The sequence below is a fragment of the Taudactylus pleione genome, unplaced genomic scaffold (genome assembly GCF_031769625.1).
Source record: "Taudactylus pleione unplaced genomic scaffold, aTauple2 ptg000008l, whole genome shotgun sequence".
Lineage (NCBI taxonomy): Eukaryota > Metazoa > Chordata > Amphibia > Anura > Myobatrachidae > Taudactylus > Taudactylus pleione.
Genome location: NW_028284411.1, coordinates 8003634 through 8023720, shown reverse-complemented (window position 1 = coordinate 8023720; position 20087 = coordinate 8003634). Strand labels below are relative to the sequence as shown.

Genomic DNA, 20087 nt, shown 5'->3' with positions numbered 1-20087 from the left:
GGTTAGCGTTAGGTTTTTTTGGGGGTTAGGGTTAGAGGGTTAGGCACCACTGGGGGGGGGGGTTAGAGTTAGACACTAAGGGGGGAGGGTTAGGTTTAGTCCCGAAGGGAAGAGACTTGGGTTTAGGCACTAACGGGGATGGGTAGGGTGTGGGATGGGGAGGGTTAGTGTTCGGCTACAAGAAGGGAGGGTTAGGGGGAGAAGGGGGGAGGGTAAGTATAATACACGACCTCTGTCGGTATATCAACCATTGGGATGCCGCTGTCGGTATTTTGACAGGAGGAATCCCGTCAGCCGGCATTACATACCCATTCCGGGCGTTGTGCACATTCTTTTAGCTCGTTAGTTGAAAAGTGCAACGTTAATGATTTTAAAACCATTAGAATCCATTTATATTTACATTTAAGTGATTTATGGGTTACAGTAACAGCTCATGTAGAGGCTATAATGCAGAACATTTCCCAGCAGCACTACATATACCAGCAGCTCTCACATTATGCACTGCGCAAATCTTTATAGGACCACTAAACTTATAAAAGCTGCTTTTGCCACTGATCAATATTTCGGATTCTATTCTCGTACCTTCCAGGAACCCAGATGAGCTTAGTTTATAGGAGACCAGTGTTAGGTCATTGAATACTTTGAAAGACACTGATGTCAGCATTGATAATCTGGTAAATGAATTACTGGAGGGCCCAGCCTTCTTTTATCCCGCAGAACAATCCTGAGACACACTCGAGTACTCCGACATCTAAGAGGTTTGGGAGCTTTGGGTCCAGTGCGGTCATTTCCAGCAACAAGAGCTGCGGTTTCACAGACAAGCAAGGCAAAGATATATTCTACACTACTATCGGCATCTACCAGGTACAGTCGCTGACTCTCCAGATGCATCGCAGAACGTCTAGTGAGCAGAGTTGGACTGGCCCACAAGGATACAGGGGAATCCCCCGGTTGACCCCACTGCCTGAGGGCCCACCCCCTCCTCTAGGGATCAGGTTACAGACTGTGCACCTGAATTATACAATATACATATGTTACAATATATTGTACAGGGCTATGGTGTATTTCATACAAACTATTGCTGTTATTAATGTGGTACATTATCATGCATGCACTAACAGTATTTACTATATACTGTATAACTATATATATTTTTAAAGGGGCCCAGACCATGCACTTTCCAGTGGTTAGCTAAGCCTCTGTGGAGGCTAGCCACACCCCTAAGTATGGGCCCCTATCACTGCATTCCCCCAGTGGGCCCTTCATGCCTCAGTCCGACACTGTTAGTGAGTGACATCAGCACATTCTATCATTATGGGGCAAATCCAAGGCCGCACGAATGTAGGCATCCGCTTCGGGTGCCAATACTTAACGGGCACCTAGAACACTGAATGACTGGCGTAATGTCACATCTAGCAGCGTTTCACCTGCCACCTGCTGCATGTTAGTAATGGGCAGCAAGTGTGGCACTAGGGTAAAATGTCACATCCTGGTGCCACACTCCCAGGAACGGAAGATGCTTCCCGGCCAGGCGGCTATTGATGCACTAGTCCTGTGCGGATCCTCCATTCCTTGCAACTAAAATGCTAATTAATCTGTCTGTTTCCTTGTTTTTGTCAGCTAATCTCCCAAGTTTATAAATGTTAAATTGACCACAGTGAAGAAATTCCTTTATTACATCTGGGCTGTCTGCCATTAATGTTTGTATCATTTTATTTTGTTCCTAGTTTGTTGATCGGATAAATACTGGCTTTCCGCAGCTTGGACCTGTTGGGTAACACCATTTCCAGATGGCGTTGCCCAATAGAAGCCTATGGGCGTCTTTTCACAGTGTGCTGTCAGAGGGATCCAGCAAGATCTTATCAGGAGAGCTGTACTTTGTCAGTTTAATCGCAAATCTTTATGCATACCTGCATGCAATGAGGGGCGGGATTAGTTATAAGTGTCACATGAGGGTGTATGTAGAAAAATATAGCTGTCTAGAGGTGGAAGACCATTTAAGGATAGTACCAGAGTTTCCATATTGTGTATGATGTATTTACTGAAACGCCAGGTCCCGTAATTTGGCTACTGGCCAGCTGTAATTGTGTAACGTAGTTTTATACCACTAGAGGGAGCCTCTTTGGTGATTCCCCCCCCAAGTTGTGGTATACTCCCCAATAAGTCATTAACTTTCTATGTCCCTTCTGGTTTCCTTTTTACGACTCGGGGGAACAGGCGAACAGTGTACAGGCTGCACAACAAAAGAGTAAAAGACAAAGCGGCAATCAGGATTCACAGGTAGGAGGCAGACATTGGGCCAGGAGAGACCCAGGGGGTCTTATGACATGAAGACCCTGAGCACAGGGTGGCGGTACTATTGATGTTTATTGTCATACATTAGGAGAGGAGAATCGTCTCCACAAAGTAATGAATGTTTTAAACCAAAGCCTTGGTTCTGGCCCAGATACAGCATGATCCTGCTTTATCATCAGACTTGTAGGCTTCAAAGGGGACAAAGCTTACACTCACATGGGCCGAGGGTCCGGCTTATTATAGTGCAGTTTGGCATGTAGAAATGTTGGGAGGTGTATACAAGTAATCACCATAGCCGCGATCTGCAAAACTTTGCGCTAACGTGGGCAATAAGAACGACAGGGTCTCTTGGTGGATTTTTCCTGTCTTAACCATAGAGTATTAAATTGGTAGGAAAAGAATAGGGGATAACAAAAGTGGGTCACCAACAGCAAAGCTTTTCAATCCCTGGATGCTCCGGTTCTTCCCCCTATACCCCGCCCACAGCCTGAGGGCAACTCAGTTTCGTTGGTGTCACCTTTTTAACAACGGGCTGCTATTAAGCAGCCCAAGCTTACTTAGAGAAATCATGAAAACATGGCCTGTTGGGAAAACTTGAGGGTTGAGGTTGAGTACCACTGTTGAATAATGTAATGCTGCGCCACTTCAGAACCCTCAGTTTGCTGCTATATTCCTTGTACATTGGCTTGTAGGGCACACATGTACTATACCACTGATTTGTGTGCATATTTGATCTTATTCCAGGGTAGTCATGTTGCTCTGACGTTCCTCAGCGATGAAGCCGCTGCCTCTCGGGTTAGGAAGCCGTCTGTCTTGAAGGAATTCCATATGGTAGGAGTCTCTCACACGTGTGCTCTGCAGTGACATGTGGGAATGATTAGTTACATACTATGTTGCGTATGTTTGATTTTATGCTTATGGTGAATATAGTGCCCCAAATACAGGCAGGTTATAGGGTCCTTTTCTCTGTGGGGCAAGTGCAGTTAGTTACTGGGGAACCCGCCCCGGCCATGACAACAGCTGTAGAATTATGTGCGTATTCGCTGCAACGTCTGGAACTTTTGTGATTTGTCTGATGATAAAAACCCACTGAGCAATCCAATCTGCGCAATCTGGCCTTGCATGTGTGTGTGACAAAATTGGCAACAGACCTGGTTGTTGGAAACATTCCCTGTGTGCTCAGCCTCAGAGCCGATGATTTTCCCCTTCCCTCTGATTTTGGGAAATGCTTAATTTCATAAATTTCATAATTCTAAATGTAAAGTGGCAAAAATATTGTATCTTCAGGCAGACAGGTCATCATTGCACCAAATAAGGGCTCAATCCAATTAGGTGCGAATGGCGAGTAGCGAGTTTGTTTCTTGAAACTCGCAGACTTCGCAGTGAAGCGCGCCCCCGAGAATTCTCCAATCCAGTTAAAAATCCCTATTCGCACTACTCGCAGCGGAGGGGTGCGAACTGACTGCCAAATGAGATTTGCGAGAAATGGATGAAAATGTGGGGAGACCATCCTGGATCCCCCCCAAAATGGATAATTTAGTTAGCAGGACCGTATAGAAGGCTGTTTGTGGGCATTAGGAACGTACTGTACAGTAGGTCTTTAAATTTTGTAAAATGCAAGGAGATGATAAAAAAAACAAACTTTTTTCGTTTAATCTCAAACGAATTAAACGAAAAATGCAAAAGAAACTAGGAAAGGGTGATTTTGGACTACTTTGAGGGCACCTTGAAAAATAAAATAAAAATGATTAAAACTATTATTTTTCAACTAAAAAATTATTGTAATTAAATTTGGGCTGCCTAAACTAACAAAAAAGTTGATGTTGGGGTAATTAGAGGACTTTTTTTTTTTTTTACCCCAAAAAATGACATGTAATTATTGGACTGATAAAGCTAATTGAAAACTCCCAAATGCCTAATAGTCATTAGGAGGGGGTGTCCAAGGGGTTCAGCACAGTGGGCCTGATTTCAGAGACGGACGCTCGCTCTGAATCAGGGCATTTTTTTTTTTTGTGCGGCCCCTCTGGCCGCTCGCATAGCTGTGGGTGACCACCCACAGCTATTGCGAGCGGCCAGGATGATGGTCGCGATGGTCAAGACCAACGCGACCATTGGGGCCTGCGAAGAGACCCTTGTGGTAGGGTCTCGTGGCCGCAAAGCTTCTGGCTCTAATAGAGCCGGAAGCTCTCCCACTGACATCACTAGTGATGTCAGTGGGGCCGCACACAAACGGCAGGCGTTCATATGGGAACGCCTCCGTTTGTGAAGCCACCCCCCGCTTGCGAGCAGGTCTGAATCAGGCCCAGTGTCCCGACATTTTAACCTTAAAATAAAGATTTTCCTCTCCATCTCAGGGAGGTGCGAGTGGAAAGTTGTGAATTCAGTCTGACCTATCAGTGCGAGTTGCTAATTGGATTGCAAAATTAATTCGCTATGCGAATTCGAAGTGAAAATAGCAACTTGCACCTCACAATTTGCACCTAATATGATTGACCCCTAAGGGCTGTATTTAATTAGGTGCGAAAAGTCCCGTACTTGTCGCAAGCCGGACTTTTCGCCGACATCGCTGGTTGTCCATGCGAAAAAGTATCGCGCTCGTTCCTGCTTATCCCCGTATTCAATTAGAAATCGGCGAACACGGGACCTGGCGGAATCGGAACTTGCGAAAAATGCTGTCAGATTTGGGGAAATCCGCCTGACACCCCCCAAAAGATACATTGACATTGGGGATCACTATAGATAACCCCGAATAGGCCTGCTGAAGGTATTTGGGGTACTTAAATGCTGTCAATAGCTGCTAATTAGCATTTTTGCAGAAATGGTGAAGAATAGCATTTAGAAGTTTTTTTTGCAGAAAATAAATACTCCCAGCAAATTTGGGGTGCACGAAAATGGGTGCTAGCATATTTTACAGTCGCTAACGTGTTTTAAAAAACGTAAAAAATCCACGTGCCGCAAGCACCTGTAAACTTAAAAACACCTGGGGCATACTTGGGGACCCCTCTGGAGTCTATTTCACTAGTTTTTAAGTTTGTCCCCAACTTTGTACTTTTTCACCCCCTTGTTCAAAGTCATTTTTTGGGGTGTTCTTAAGTTTTTTTGGTTTTTTTTCAAATTTTTTTTTTTTGACACAGTTTACCTTTGGGGGCCTGTCCCAAGGGTGCAGGGTGGTTTCTGCAAGTTTACACCTCAAAACTGCACTATTTTTCATGGGCAAATCTTTTTTGGCTATTCCAATGCATTGACTTTCTGCACTGGCGAAAAAGTGTTTGGAATTGAATACGGGGATACGTTTTCACCTGGCAAAATTACGTCACCGGCGCAGAAACGGCCTTTTCGCACCTAATTGAATACGGCCCTAAGTGTCTTGCCACACATCAAACATAAGCTGACTTAGAGCACAAGTTACAATGTGTCCGGCCAGCCTTCAAGATTTTGTTGCACATCGATATCTGGCCTATAATAGCCAGAATGCTTTACTTACATTAAAGTTTTGTTTTGCCAGATTACTTTATACTTGGGGCCTTATTCTGCGGCATCTGTGGGGCTTCCCCATTGGCCATGACATACAGCTTACTACCTTATATTAATGCTAGTTTCCGCCCGTGTATTTCGAATATCCATCTACACGTGTATACTCGGGCTGCCCAGTTTGCAGATATCCGCTGCTTTCATCCACATATTGCGTCCGGATCAGAATCAGGCCTTCAGTATCTTAAAAATAGTTGAAACGTCTATGAATTTGCAGAGTATTACGTTTTGTAGAGATCATTACTCAGTGACGGGAAAACCTTACAGTCACATCATTGTATAGATACGGTAGCAAGTTATCTGTGTTTAGTAATAGTGGTACCAAGAAGATTAGGGGCCTGATTCAGACCCACTCGCAAGCGGCTGTCCGCTCGCAAGTGGGTTGATGTTGTGCACTGCGCATGCGCACGACGGCGGGAGCTCCGTCGTGCGCATGCGCCAGACGCGACGAGCGAAGGACTTTCCTTCGCTCGTTGTGTCTGATCAAAGGGGGCGTGCTGTCGATGTTGATTGACAGCACGCCCCCTTTGGTGGGCGTGCCAGGGGCATGCCTCCCTGATGGGGGCGTTCCCAAGGGAACGCCTACCGTCTGAAGCCGGCCCCACTGACATCACTAGTGATGTCAGTGGGAGTGATTTTGGCTCTGATAGAGCCAAAATCACTCCGGGCCTTGCGGTTGAAAACCTCAACCGCAGGCTCCGGCTCGCAGTGGCGATGGTCGCGATGGTCAAGACCATCGCGGCCATCAAACTGCACGCTCGTATAGGCTGTGGGTGGTGACCCACAGCTATACGAGCGTTCAGGAGGATGCTCCATAATTATGGAGGGCGGCCCTCATTCAGAGCGTGCGCTCTGCTCAGAGCGTACAGCTCTGAATGAGGGCCTAGATTCACAAATATGAAAATGAATGGCTCCCTTTTATGAAGCAGAATTAAACTCTATAATCGCTAAACCCGAAAACGCGCCCTTCCCATTGCAGATCCGGGAGCTGAAGCACGAGAACCTGCTCACCTTCTTTGGGATCTGCACGGATTCCCCCAATGTGTGTATTGTGACCCTGTACTGCAAGAAAGGAAGCCTAAAGGTATATTGTACATACATTATACATGTTGTCTGTATTCCTCATAGTATGGATATTTTCCCTGAGCCCCAATCTCTGATTGAGATACCAATATCTCTATCGATGTCCCCACAGAAACTTCTGCTTCTAAACTCCTTACCCTCACATCATCGATGGACCTCCTCACCCTCCCATGTGAGTGGGCACACCTGGTTCTCACTCACCATTATATCTCTGACTACACAAATTCCCCATTCCCAGTGTCTGACCATCACCTTCTCTCTTTTCACTTAATCCCTCTCATCTTCTCCACCTCTGCCCTTAAGGCTACTATCACTAAATGTAACATTGAGGCTATCGACACCCATTCCATCCTCACTGCTCGACTCCTTTCTCTCCCCTATCCTCTCTCTCTCTCCTGCCATGAACAAGCCGCTTCCCTATACAATGCCTCCCTTACTTCTGCCTTTGGCTCAGGGCCTGATTCAGAGCCGCTCGTTCGCTCTGAGCGATGTTCGCACAACTGCGCATGCGTATGGGTCGTAATGCGCATGCGCAAACCAGTCATTGCGGTCGGATATCGTGCGCTCGCAAAACAGCGAGGGGCTGCTAATTTGATTGACAGAATGTACCGTTTGTGGGTGGTAACGGGAAGGTGCTTGAAAACGGGGGAGTGGAGATCCGAACGTAGGTGTGCCTAACGGTCAAAAGGGCGTTTAATGGGAGTGCATAATTAGTAAAGGAGCGTCATCGACCACGTCACTTGGTTGTCTTCTAGCCTGAACTGCTCGCAGTGATTGCGGTAAGAAAAACCTACCGCAAGCACTGCGAGCAGTTCAGACGCCTTTCGATGTACCCGATTAATCCAATAAATACCGGAGATGACGTGTGATGCGAACGGCAAAGGGGCGTCTTTACAAAATAGCGAGCACATTTTTCGCTCGCTCGCTCAGACATAGAGGCGTCAACAAACCGCAAAGAGCGAGCGCTCAATTTAAATAGCCGGCCCCTTTTTTGGAACGACCGTCCACAAATAGCGTCCGGCTCTGAATCAGGCCCTGAGTTGCTAATACGCGCGCAATCGGCCGATTGTTGCGTTCTGTGTATGCATCACTGTGCGCATGCATTGCAGTGTGCAAGCCGGCCACTGCGATCGGCACTGCGATCACTGAGGCTACGCAGACCCATCACAGAGTGATTGACAGGAAGTGCCATTTGTGGGTGGTGACAGAGGAGGTTGGTCGGGTGAACGCAGATGTGCCAGTGCGTTCCAACGTCATTGCCGGGGCGTGTGCATAAATTATCCACTGCGACAGCCTATGAGGCCTGAGATCTCATAGCGTGCGTGGCTGCTAGCACTTTCTGAGTAAGGTCAGGGCTTGTGCAAGTGTGCGTATGGGTCCGACGGTACTCGATTAACCCGATGGTTCTGCTATTCTACTAAGTATTACGGATGTGCGTATGGTAGAGTGGGCGTCATTATGTGGTGCGGAGTTTGCATTGCGATTGCAGTGGTTTGGCTTGCTATCGCAATTGAACTGCGCGCGTACGCAGTATTGCGATCTGTAATGAATCAGGCCCTCTGTTGCTCCGGCGATCACTACTCGCCCTCACAGATCCGCACCTCAACCCTGGCATTCCAAAGGCACCAGATACCAGCAAAAGTGTTCACAAACCGCTGAGCGACAGTGCAGAATATCAGGCTCTAAGGCAGACTTCCCCCCACTTCAAGTGTATGCTCTCATCCTACAGTGCTGCCCTTTCCGTCTCTACATAGTTGTATTTCAATAATCTCATCTCCTCCTAGTCCTCAAACCCCTGGCGTCTCTTCGCCACTTTTAACTCCTTCCTCTGCCCACCCCCTACTCGCTTCCCCACATCACTTGACTTTGCCACCTACTTTACATCTAAAAATTTACTCCATACGTCAGAAAATCATATTCCACCAGACCCTCGGCACCCCACACCCTATTTTGTCCGCTCATCCCTCCCCAGCCATCCCACCAACTCAGACTTCTTTTTCCCTTGTGTCCGGAGATGAAGTTATGGCCCTCATCCAATCTTCACCCCCCCTCCACCCTTCCTATTCCTCCTCCTCCACTACCACTCTCCTTCTGCCTGTTCCCATCTTGCCCTCCTCCTTAATCTCTCCCACTCTTCAGGCACTGTCCCTTCTGCATTCAAGCATGCCCTTGTCTCCTCCTACCTCTCTGACCGCTCCTTCTCTGTCTCCTCTCATGACTCCTGGATGTCCCAGAGATTTCTTAAACTTAAAGTGTCGAAGACTGAGCTGATCATCTTCCTACCCTCCCGCATAACCTCACTTCTGACAATCTCTTTATCAATTGATGGCACAACTATCTCCTCTAGCCCCAAAGTGCGCTATCTTTGAGCTGTCCTGGACTCCTCCCTCTCTTTTAAACCACATATCCAGAACCTCTCTCAGTCCGGCCGTTTCCATCTCAGAAATATTTCCAGGATCAGACCCTTTCTCACCCTGGATGCTACTAAAACCCTCATCCACCTCCCTGACTCCCGCCTCTCTCCATTCCAATCTGTCCTCAGTGCTGCTGCTCTGCTCATCTTCCTCTCCAAACGTTCCACATCTGTCTCCCCTCTACTACAAGCCCTAGTCCACTTCCCCTTCAGAACCCAATTCAAGCTTCTCACATTTTCCTAAAAAGCCCATACCCAGTCCTCTCCCATTTACATCTCTGACCTCATCTCCCTTCACAGTCCCACCCGCCCTCTTTTTTCTCCGCTAATGATTGCCGCCTCTCCTGTCAACTGATTACTTCTTCCCACGACCGCCTGCAAGATTTTGCCCGTGCTGCTCCCTACCTCTGGAACTCTCTCCCTCTCCTTATCAGACTCTCCACCTGTCTGCAAAACTTCAAACGGACTCTCAAGGCCCACTTCTTCATCAAAGCCTTCCAGCTCTCATCCTAAACCACTACCCCATGCTCACCATCTACCCCATCTGGGACACCCCTGTCTGTCTAAGCCTACCCTTTAAAATGTAAGCTCTCACAAGCAGGGTCCTCTTCCCCCATGTGCTTTTCCATCCCTTACTATTACTTATGGCACCTAACCCTTCATTACTGCCACCATACTACTTATTTGAGGGTTATGACCACTGTTGCAGCAATGTTTATATACCATGTACTTGTCCTTTAAGTCACCGTTCTCTTGTTCTGCTCAATTGTTTATGCACTTTGTAAGGCGCTACAGAGCCCTTGTGACGCCATAGGATAATAATAATATAGGGATAAGTGTAGCAGTTTTGGGAGAGGTGGGCGGACTGCACTGAGCCAACCAATTAGAACTAGATTTGACCAGGCCAATGGACCAGGGCTTTCCACTCATGTACAGTTCGCTGCTCCGCTCTTTAGCCACGAGGGCGAACGGGAGAGCTTTCAACACAGAATATTACCTATAGATGGCTGACGTCAGGCAATAGCTCTGGATGCATGGAACAGCGGGTTACCTTGGTGGGCACTGATTCAAAGGAATGTAGTTGCCAAGCTGGTGCCTTCCCCCTACCTGGGGCAGACCTGATGCATCACTAACATGCAGTACCCAATGTCACAGCATTACAAAACATACTGCGTCTGATGCTGAGTTGGATGGAAATTGCACTTATGATGTTCCCAAACTTTGTGCACAGCAAACACCCATATGCAGGGCTGTGCCCAACCCCTATCCATATACTTGGTCTGCTAATACTCATCCTGGTCACTGCGCACTTACCCCTGGCCTACAGTAGGTGAATGGGACACACCTGGGAACAGGTGTATCCTCACTCACACCCAGCTCTGTACAGCCCGTGCTAGCACCTTATGTGATCTTGGGCTAACTGAGAGAGCACCCCATAGCAGCGCAGGTAAGTGTAGCTCTGTGCCGAGCAAGACACGCTCCGCAAACAGGCGTCCGTTCAGTTCTGCATCAGGGTCACTGAGCGCATCCTTTCTCAGAAATGCCAGGACGCTCTGCATGTGCAGTAATGTACAGAGGACGCTCTGCATGTGCAGTAATGTACACAGGACGCTCTGCATGTGCAGTAATGTACAAAGGACGCTCTGCATGTGCAGTAATGTACTCAGGGTGCACTGCATGTGCAGTAATGTACACAGGGTGCTCTGCATGTGCAGTAATGTACACAGGACGCTCTGCATGTGCAGTAATGTACACAGGAAGCTCTGCATGTGCAGTAATGTACTCAGGGTGCGCTGCATGTGCAGTAATGTACACAGGACGCTCTGCATGTGCAGTAATGTACACAGGATGCTCTGCATGTGCAGTAATGTACTCAGGATGCTCTGCCTGTGCAGTAATGTACTCAGGATCTGCGTGTGCAGTAATGTACTCAGGACGCTCTGCGTGTGCAGTAATGTACACAGGGTGCGCTGCGTGTGCAGTAATGTACACAGGATGCTCTGCATGTGCAGTAATGTACACAGGATGCTCTGCATGTGCAGTAATGTACACAGGACGCTCTGCATGTGCAGTAATGTACACAGGACGCTCTGCATGTGCTGTAATGTACACAGGACGCTCTGCATGTGCAGTAATGTACACAGGATGCTCTGCATGTGCAGTAATGTACACAGGGTGCTCTGCATGTGCAGTAATGTACACAGGACGCCCTGCATGTGCAGTAATGTACACAGGACGCTCTGCATGTGCAGTAATGTACACAGGACGCTCTGCATGTGAAGTAATGTACACAGGGTGATCTGCATGTGCAGTAATGTACACAGGGTGCTCTGCATGTGCAGTAATGTACACAGGGTGCTCTGCATGTGCAGTAATGTACACAGGGTGCTCTGCATGTGCAGTAATGTACACAGGGTGCTCTGCATGTGCAGTAATGTACACAGGGTGCGCTGCATGTGCAGTAATGTACACAGGGTGCGCTGCATGTGCAGTAGTGTACACTGTGCGCAGCATGTGCAGTAATGTACACAGGATGCTCTGCATGTGCAGTAATGTACACAGGGTGCGCTGCATGTGCAGTAATGTACTCAGGGTGCTCTGCATGTGCAGTAATGTACACAGGGTGAGCTGCATGTGCAGTAATGTACACAGGATGCTCTGCATGTGCAGTAATGTACACAGGGTGCGCTGCATGTGCAGTAATGTACACAGGATTCTCTGCGTTTGCAGTAATGTACACAGGATGCTCTGCGTGTGCAGTAATGTACACAGGGTGCTCTGCGTGTGCAGTAATGTACACAGGGTGCTCTGCGTGTGCAGTAATGTACACAGGACGCTCTGCGTGTGCAGTAATGTACACAGGACGCTCTGCACATGCAGTAATGTACACAGGATGCTCTGCACGTGCAGTAATGTACACAGGGTGCTCTGCACGTGCAGTAATGTACACAGGACGCTCAGAATGTGCAGTAATGTACACAGGATGCTCTGCATGTGCAGTAATGTACACAGGACGCTCTGCATGTGCAGTAATGTACACAGGGTGCTCTGCATGTGCCGTAATGTACACAGGACGCTCAGCATGTGCCGTAAAATATACACAAGGTGCTCTGCATGTGCAGTAATGTACACAGGACGCTCTGCATGTGCAGTAATGTACACAGGGTGCTCTGCATGTGCAGTAATGTACACAGGACGCTCTGCATGTGCAGTAATGTACACAGGACGCTCTGCATGTGCAGTAATGTACACAGGATGCTCTGCATGTGCAGTAATGTACACAGGACGCTCTGCATGTGCAGTAATGTACACAGGACGCTCTGCATGTGAAGTAATGTACACAGGGTGATCTGCATGTGCAGTAATGTACACAGGGTGCTCTGCATGTGCAGTAATGTACACAGGGTGCTCTGCATGTGCAGTAATGTACACAGGGTGCGCTGCATGTGCAGTAATGTACACAGGGTGCGCTGCATGTGCAGTAATGTACACAGGGTGCGCTGCATGTGCAGTAATGTACACAGGGTGCGCTGCATGTGCAGTACTGTACACTGTGCGCAGCATGTGCAGTAATGTACACAGGATGCTCTGCATGTGCAGTAATGTACACAGGGTGCGCTGCATGTGCAGTAATGTACTCAGGGTGCTCTGCATGTGCAGTAATGTACACAGGGTGAGCTGCATGTGCAGTAATGTACACAGGATGCTCTGCATGTGCAGTAATGTACACAGGGTGCGCTGCATGTGCAGTAATATACACAGGATTCTCTGCGTGTGCAGTAATGTACACAGGATGCTCTGCGTGTGCAGTAATGTACACAGGGTGCTCTGCGTGTGCAGTAATGTACACAGGGTGCTCTGCGTGTGCAGTAATGTACACAGGACGCTCTGCGTGTGCAGTAATGTACACAGGACGCTCTGCACGTGCAGTAATGTACACAGGATGCTCTGCACGTGCAGTAATGTACACAGGGTGCTCTGCACGTGCAGTAATGTACACAGGACGCTCAGAATGTGCAGTAATGTACACAGGATGCTCTGCATGTGCAGTAATGTACACAGGACGCTCTGCATGTGCAGTAATGTACACAGGGTGCTCTGCATGTGCAGTAATGTACACAGGACGCTCAGCATGTGCCGTAATGTACACAAGGTGCTCTGCATGTGCAGTAATGTACACAGGACGCTCTGCATGTGCAGTAATGTACACAGGGTGCTCTGCATGTGCAGTAATGTACACAGGACGCTCTGCATGTGCAGTAATGTACACAGGACGCTCTGCATGTGCAGTAATGTACACAGGATGCTCTGCATGTGCAGTAATGTACACAGGATGCTCTGCATGTGCAGTAATGTACACAGGACGCTCTGCATGTGAAGTAATGTACACAGGGTGATCTGCATGTGCAGTAATGTACACAGGGTGCTCTGCATGTGCAGTAATGTACACAGGGTGCTCTGCATGTGCAGTAATGTACACAGGGTGCGCTGCATGTGCAGTAATGTACACAGGGTGCGCTGCATGTGCAGTAATGTACACAGGGTGCGCTGCATGTGCAGTAATGTACACAGGGTGCGCTGCATGTGCAGTAGTGTACACAGGGTGCGCTGCATGTGCAGTAATGTACACGGTGCGCAGCATGTGCAGTAATGTACACAGGATGCGCAGCATGTGCAGTAATGTACACAGGGTGAGCTGCATGTGCAGTAATGTACACAGGACTCTCTGCGTGTGCAGTAATGTACACAGGACGCTCTGCGTGTGCAGTAATGTACACAGGACGCTCTGCGTGTGCAGTAATGTACACAGGACACTCTGCGTGTGCAGTAATGTACACAGGACGCTCTGCGTGTCGCTCTGCATGTGCAGTAATGTACACAGGACGCTCTGCATGTGCAGTAATGTACACAGGACGCTCAGCATGTGCAGTAATGTACACAAGGTGCTCTGCATGTGCAGTAATGTACACAGGACGCTCAGCATGTGCAGTAATGTACACAGGGTGCTCTGCATGTGCAGTAATGTACACAGGATGCTCAGCATGTGCAGTAATGTACACAGGGTGCTCTGCATGTGCAGTAATGTACACAGGGCGCTCTGCATGTGCAGTAATGTACACAGGACGCTCAGCATGTGCAGTAATGTACACAAGGTGCTCAGCATGTGCAGTAATGTACACAGGGTGCTCTGCATGTGCAGTAATGTACACAGGCTGCTCTGCATGTGCAGTAATGTACACAGGACGCTCTGCGTGTGCAGTAATGTACACAGGGTGCTCTGCGTGTGCAGTAATGTACACAGGACGCTCAGCATGTGCAGTAATGTACACAAGGTGCTCTGCATGTGCAGTAATGTACACAGGACGCTCTGCATGTGCAGTAATGTACACAAGGTGCTCTGCATGTGCAGTAATGTACACAGGGTGCTCTGCATGTGCAGTAATGTACACAGGGTGCTCTGCATGTGCAGTAATGTACACAGGACGCTCTGCATGTGCAGTAATGTACACAGGATGCTCAGCATGTGCAGTAATGTACACAGGGTGCTCTGCATGTGCAGTAATGTACACAGGACGCTCTGCATGTGCAGTAATGTACACAGGACGCTCAGCATGTGCAGTAATGTACACAGGACGCTCAGCATGTGCAGTAATGTACACAAGGTGCTCTGCATGTGCAGTAATGTACACAGGGTGCTCTGCATGTGCAGTAATGTACACAGGGTGCTCTGCATGTGCAGTAATGTACACAGGACGCTCTGCATGTGCAGTAATGTACACAGGGTGCTCTGCATGTGTAGTAATGTACACAGGGTGCTCTGCATGTGCAGTAATGTACACAGGGTGCTCTGCATGTGCAGTAATGTACCCAGGGTGCGCTGCATGTGCAGTAATGTACACAGGGTGCTCTGCATGTGCAGTAATGTACCCAGGGTGCGCTGCATGTGCAGTAATGTACACAGGGTGCTCTGCATGTGCAGTAATGTACACAGGATGCTCAGCATGTGCAGTAATGTACACAGGACGCTCAGCATGTGCAGTAATGTACACAAGGTGCTCTGCATGTGCAGTAATGTACACAGGGTGCTCTGCATGTGCAGTAATGTACACAGGGTGCTCTGCATGTGCAGTAATGTACACAGGGTGCTCTGCATGTGCAGTAATGTACACAGGACGCTCTGCATGTGCAGTAATGTACACAGGGTGCTCTGCATGTGTAGTAATGTACACAGGGTGCTCTGCATGTGCAGTAATGTACCCAGGGTGCGCTGCATGTGCAGTAATGTACACAGGGTGCTCTGCATGTGCAGTAATGTACCCAGGGTGCGCTGCATGTGCAGTAATGTACACAGGGTGGTCTGCATGTGCAGTAATGTACACAGGACGCTCTGCATGTGCAGTAATGTACACAGGGTGCTCTGCATGTGCAGTAATGTACACAGGGTGCTCTGCATGTGCAGTAATGTACCCAGGGTGCGCTGCATGTGCAGTAATGTACACAGGGTGCTCTGCATGTGCAGTAATGTACACAGGGTGCTCTGCATGTGCAGTAATGTACACAGGGTGCTCTGCATGTGCAGTAATGTACCCAGGGTGCGCTGCATGTGCAGTAATGTACACAGGGTGTGCAGAAACCAATATACACAATACAGTGACTGTTCCCTATGGGTATGGTGGGAAAGAGCATGACATGTATTACACAAGTAAGACACGTGCAGTTACCGGTGTGCTTTATCCTCTCTCCATCAGGATGTGCTGCAGAATAATGACATAGAGCTGGACTGGGTCTTCAAGCTGTCCTTTGCCTATGACATAGTAAATGTGAGTATCTCTATATCTCCCACTTTACATCCCAGATCACACAATCCCTGTAATATCTCTATTTGCTGAGGGTAACCAATAACCTGAAGAGTATCAGTAGTGTATACAGGGAGACCGCAGGCAGCGTAGGCCCCTTCGGGATCCAGTCAAGATGCCGGAGGACGGGATGCCGGACGTCAGGATACCGACTCCCCTCAGAATACCGTCGGCATTCCGAAGGTAATTATACAGGCTACAGTTAGGGTTAGGCTGGGGATGGGGGGGTTAGGTTTATGGACCTGCCGGAGTGGGTTAGGGTTAGGCTGCAGGGAGGGGGGATTAGGGTTAGGCACCATTGGGGGGAGGAGGTAGGAGTTAGGCACCACCGGGGAGTGCTGGGATTAGGGGGGGAGGCTAGGCACCTCCTGGGGAGGGTTAGGTTTAGGGTGCAGGAAGGGGGGGTTAGGTTAGGCACCAATGGGGGGGAGGTAGGAGTTAGGCACCAGCGGGGATGTGTTGGGGTTAGGGGGGGGGGAGGAGGGTTAAGCTACTTACCGGCCCCTGTCGGGATCTTCAACATCGGAATGCCGTTGTTGGTCTTCTGACCGCCGGCATCCCGTCTGCCGGTAAATCATACCGACTCTGCTCCTTCTTTGGGGGAATAATATCTCTGTGTATATCATGAAACACAATTACCCAGAATTTGATGTGACAGACGTGAGTGCGTCTCCTTACTGGATACAAACTTACCGCATCTGTAGGCAGTGCTACGCATGCGCTGGTTTTACAGATGTAACAGCGCATGCGCAGCACTGTTTCCAGATGCGATAAGGTAGTGTAGGCAGGAAAAGTATCTATTTCCCGAAAAGCTGTCATCGCAAAAATGACAGCTTTTCGGAATAGATACTTATGGAGAGGTGGAATGATGAATTCCACCTATAATTAGCTAGAACTCCATGAGAGTTCTAAAGCTAATTATCTCCAGAGAATTTTTAAGTTTAATGAATAGGCCCCTCAGTCTGAGCACAAATGACATATAGTAGCTGCACATAATGAACCTGTCACCAACACGTTCTATGATTGTACCAAACCTTCTGGCCTTGGTTACCCCTTATTAGAAACTGTATATCCAGAAGGTGATAAAAGGAGAAACAGTGAGGTCAATTCTAAGTAAAGGGGGGTATCCACTTAGCGATTTAACCAAGCGATTGCACGATAACGACATCATAATCGTGCAATAGCTTGCAAATCGCGCATGCATCGGGCAGGTTTTGGTTGGAAACGACCAGCGATGCACGTGTCCGCTGGTCGTTTCCGACATCTATCATCGCCCGTACATGCTGGTCAACCTGGCGATCCCGTACGGATGTATGTGCTGGGACTGAACGAGTGAACGATCAGTGTAGGCGCACCACTAGAAATGGAAACGACAGCATGATTGCAATATCGTAATCGTGCTGTCGTTTCCATGTCTACTAGTGGATACACGGCGTAACACATTTCTGTGCTGCAATATTGTCTCTTTGTGCACACTTACATTGCACTATGGGGAGATGGATCGGCAGCTACAGTAATACACAGCATTGGATCAACTCCGTGACCCTCGAACACTCAAGATGCCCGGGAAAATCACGCTGCCTGGGCCAGTGATGCTGCATCTAAGAATACCACCCCTGGCTTCAGCGCACCAAGAAAAACGGGGCCAACACCCTCCCCGTCTTCGGAAACGCTCCGTGTTGCCGCCCTGATGCACTAGCAGCATGTCAATCTCTTTATGGAGTCAGTACTCTAACAACATCATCTGCATAGGCACTAGAGGGGGGGGAGATTAGGGTTAGGCACCATAATGGGAGAGTTAGGGTAGGGAGAGGGGACGGTTAGCATACCGACCAACAAGTGTCGGTATGTTAACCCTGTTGGGATCCCAGCGTCAGGATTCTGACTGCCAGCAACACATACGAAACCCATATGCATGTACAGTATCAGTGTGTGTATGTATGTATGTATATATATATATATATATATATACTGTATGTATAATATATATAGTTCCAATCCCTACTCTGATGCCTCCTTGTCTATAACAGGGGATGGGATTCTTACACAACAGCCCGCTGACGTCCCATGGGAATTTGAAGCCCACAAACTGCCTGGTAGACGGCCGCATGCAGGTGAAGCTCTCTGGCTTCGCTTTATGGGAGTTCAAACACGGGACAACATTCCGAGACATCACAGCTAAGAATGTCATCTATTCAGGTAGGAACAAGGCATTTATAGAAACCAGAAGATGCAGTTCTTATCAGTAAAGATTATTGGAGCTTTATTTATTTAATTCAATTTCAACAGAACATAAAGGGTTAAATCACTCACACATTATTATTTATTATCAGTTATTTATACAGCGCACACATATTCCGCAGAGAATAGATGGCCATTCACATCAGTCCCTGCCCCAGTGGAGCTTACACTCTATGGGGGTCATTCAGACCCGTTCGCGAGGGCAGGACGCTCGCAAGCGGGTCGATGTTGCCCCACTGCACATGCGCGAGACACGGATAGCGACGGGCTCTCCGTCGCTCCGGGTCTCGCACCAAAGGGGGCGTTTTGTTGATGTTGATTGACAGCACGCCCCCTTTGGTGGGTGTGCCGGGGTCATGGCTGCCAGACGGAGACGTTCCCATGGGAACGCCTACCGTCTGAAGCTGGCCCCACTGACATCACTAGTGATGTCAGTGGGAGTGATTTTGGCTCTGATAGAGCCAAAATCACTCCAGGGCTTGCGGCAGCAAGACCCTACCGCAGGGTCTCCGTCGCAAGCCCGATGGTCGCGATGGTCTTGACCATCGCGAACATCATCATGGACGCTCGCATAACCTGTGGGTGGTCACTCACAGCTATGCGAGCGTCCAGGAGGACGCCCCATTTTCATGGAGGGCCCTGAGCGTTCGGCTCTGAATCAGGCCCTATATTCCCTACCACATGCTGCTCACACCCTTATATATACAAGAGTTCTTTTTTTTTTTTTTGAGCCAATTAACCTACCAGTATGTTCATTTGTACACAGGAATGAAGCTTGTCCCCAGTTTGTTACGGACAAATTGGACATATGAACTTAGGGCCTGATTCATTACAGATCGCCGCTGCGATTGCAATAGCGATTACGCACGCAGTCTCACTGCAATAGTATGCTAATCTCTGCAATCGCTATGCCATTGCAGCACAATATAAGGATGCCCCCTTTACCTTACACACAAGACAAGACCCTTTACCTTAGCAAGACTGCGAAACCATCAGTAACATCGAGTACCATCGCAGCCTCACGCACACTTACACAAGTTCTTGTCACGCTTGTATTTGTTTGTGGAACCAGGGTCGGGCAGTTGTCTGTTTGAGAAGCGGGAGGTGTGTAAGCAAAGCTGGGAGACCTTTTGTCATGTGATGTAGATGCTTCCCTGACCGGGTCTCGGCAGAGATCGTACCCACTAGACCACCAGGGACATTGGTCTTGATGATGGTACGATGAATGTAGCAGAGAAGAGTGTGTCAGTAGATTTACCAGGCTGAATTAAGTTGTTACATACAGAAATTGTTGCTAAGAGGCAACGCAAGACAAAAACTAGCTTTTTGGGGCACTCTTGAAGAAATAATAATAATTCTAATAGATACTAATAGTCCAAGAGGAAAATTAATAAATATAAATGATTAAAATGTAACCTTTAATTAATTGCTTTAAAAATGATATTATTAATACTCCCTCATCCCTTGTTTGATCATTGACAAGGGACAGCAGAATTGGAGAAGCCGTTCCTTATACCACCCTGGATCTTACTTCTTTCTTCCACTTTTATATTCCATTCATGATTTCATGTCCCATTTATTCATCATAGGGAGGATGATTACAGTTTGGATCTTTTAATAATGTTGCTTTATGATATGCTCATCCTTTCACTTTTGTGTATGCCAAA

General features: G+C 48.2%; 1 protein-coding gene across 1 annotated transcript in view; it reads left to right on the top strand.

Annotated features, from left to right (window-relative positions):
- The window catches only part of LOC148542825 (guanylate cyclase 2G-like), a 91129-nt gene that overhangs the window by 27466 nt on the left and 43576 nt on the right, over positions 1-20087 (top strand). The window contains exons 8-13 of the mRNA XM_088464485.1: positions 718-864; positions 2218-2280; positions 3040-3126; positions 6806-6910; positions 16072-16143; positions 18210-18378. Of these exons, the coding sequence (XP_088320611.1) occupies positions 718-864; positions 2218-2280; positions 3040-3126; positions 6806-6910; positions 16072-16143; positions 18210-18378 (643 nt within the window). The remainder of the gene's footprint in view (positions 1-717; positions 865-2217; positions 2281-3039; positions 3127-6805; positions 6911-16071; positions 16144-18209; positions 18379-20087) is intronic.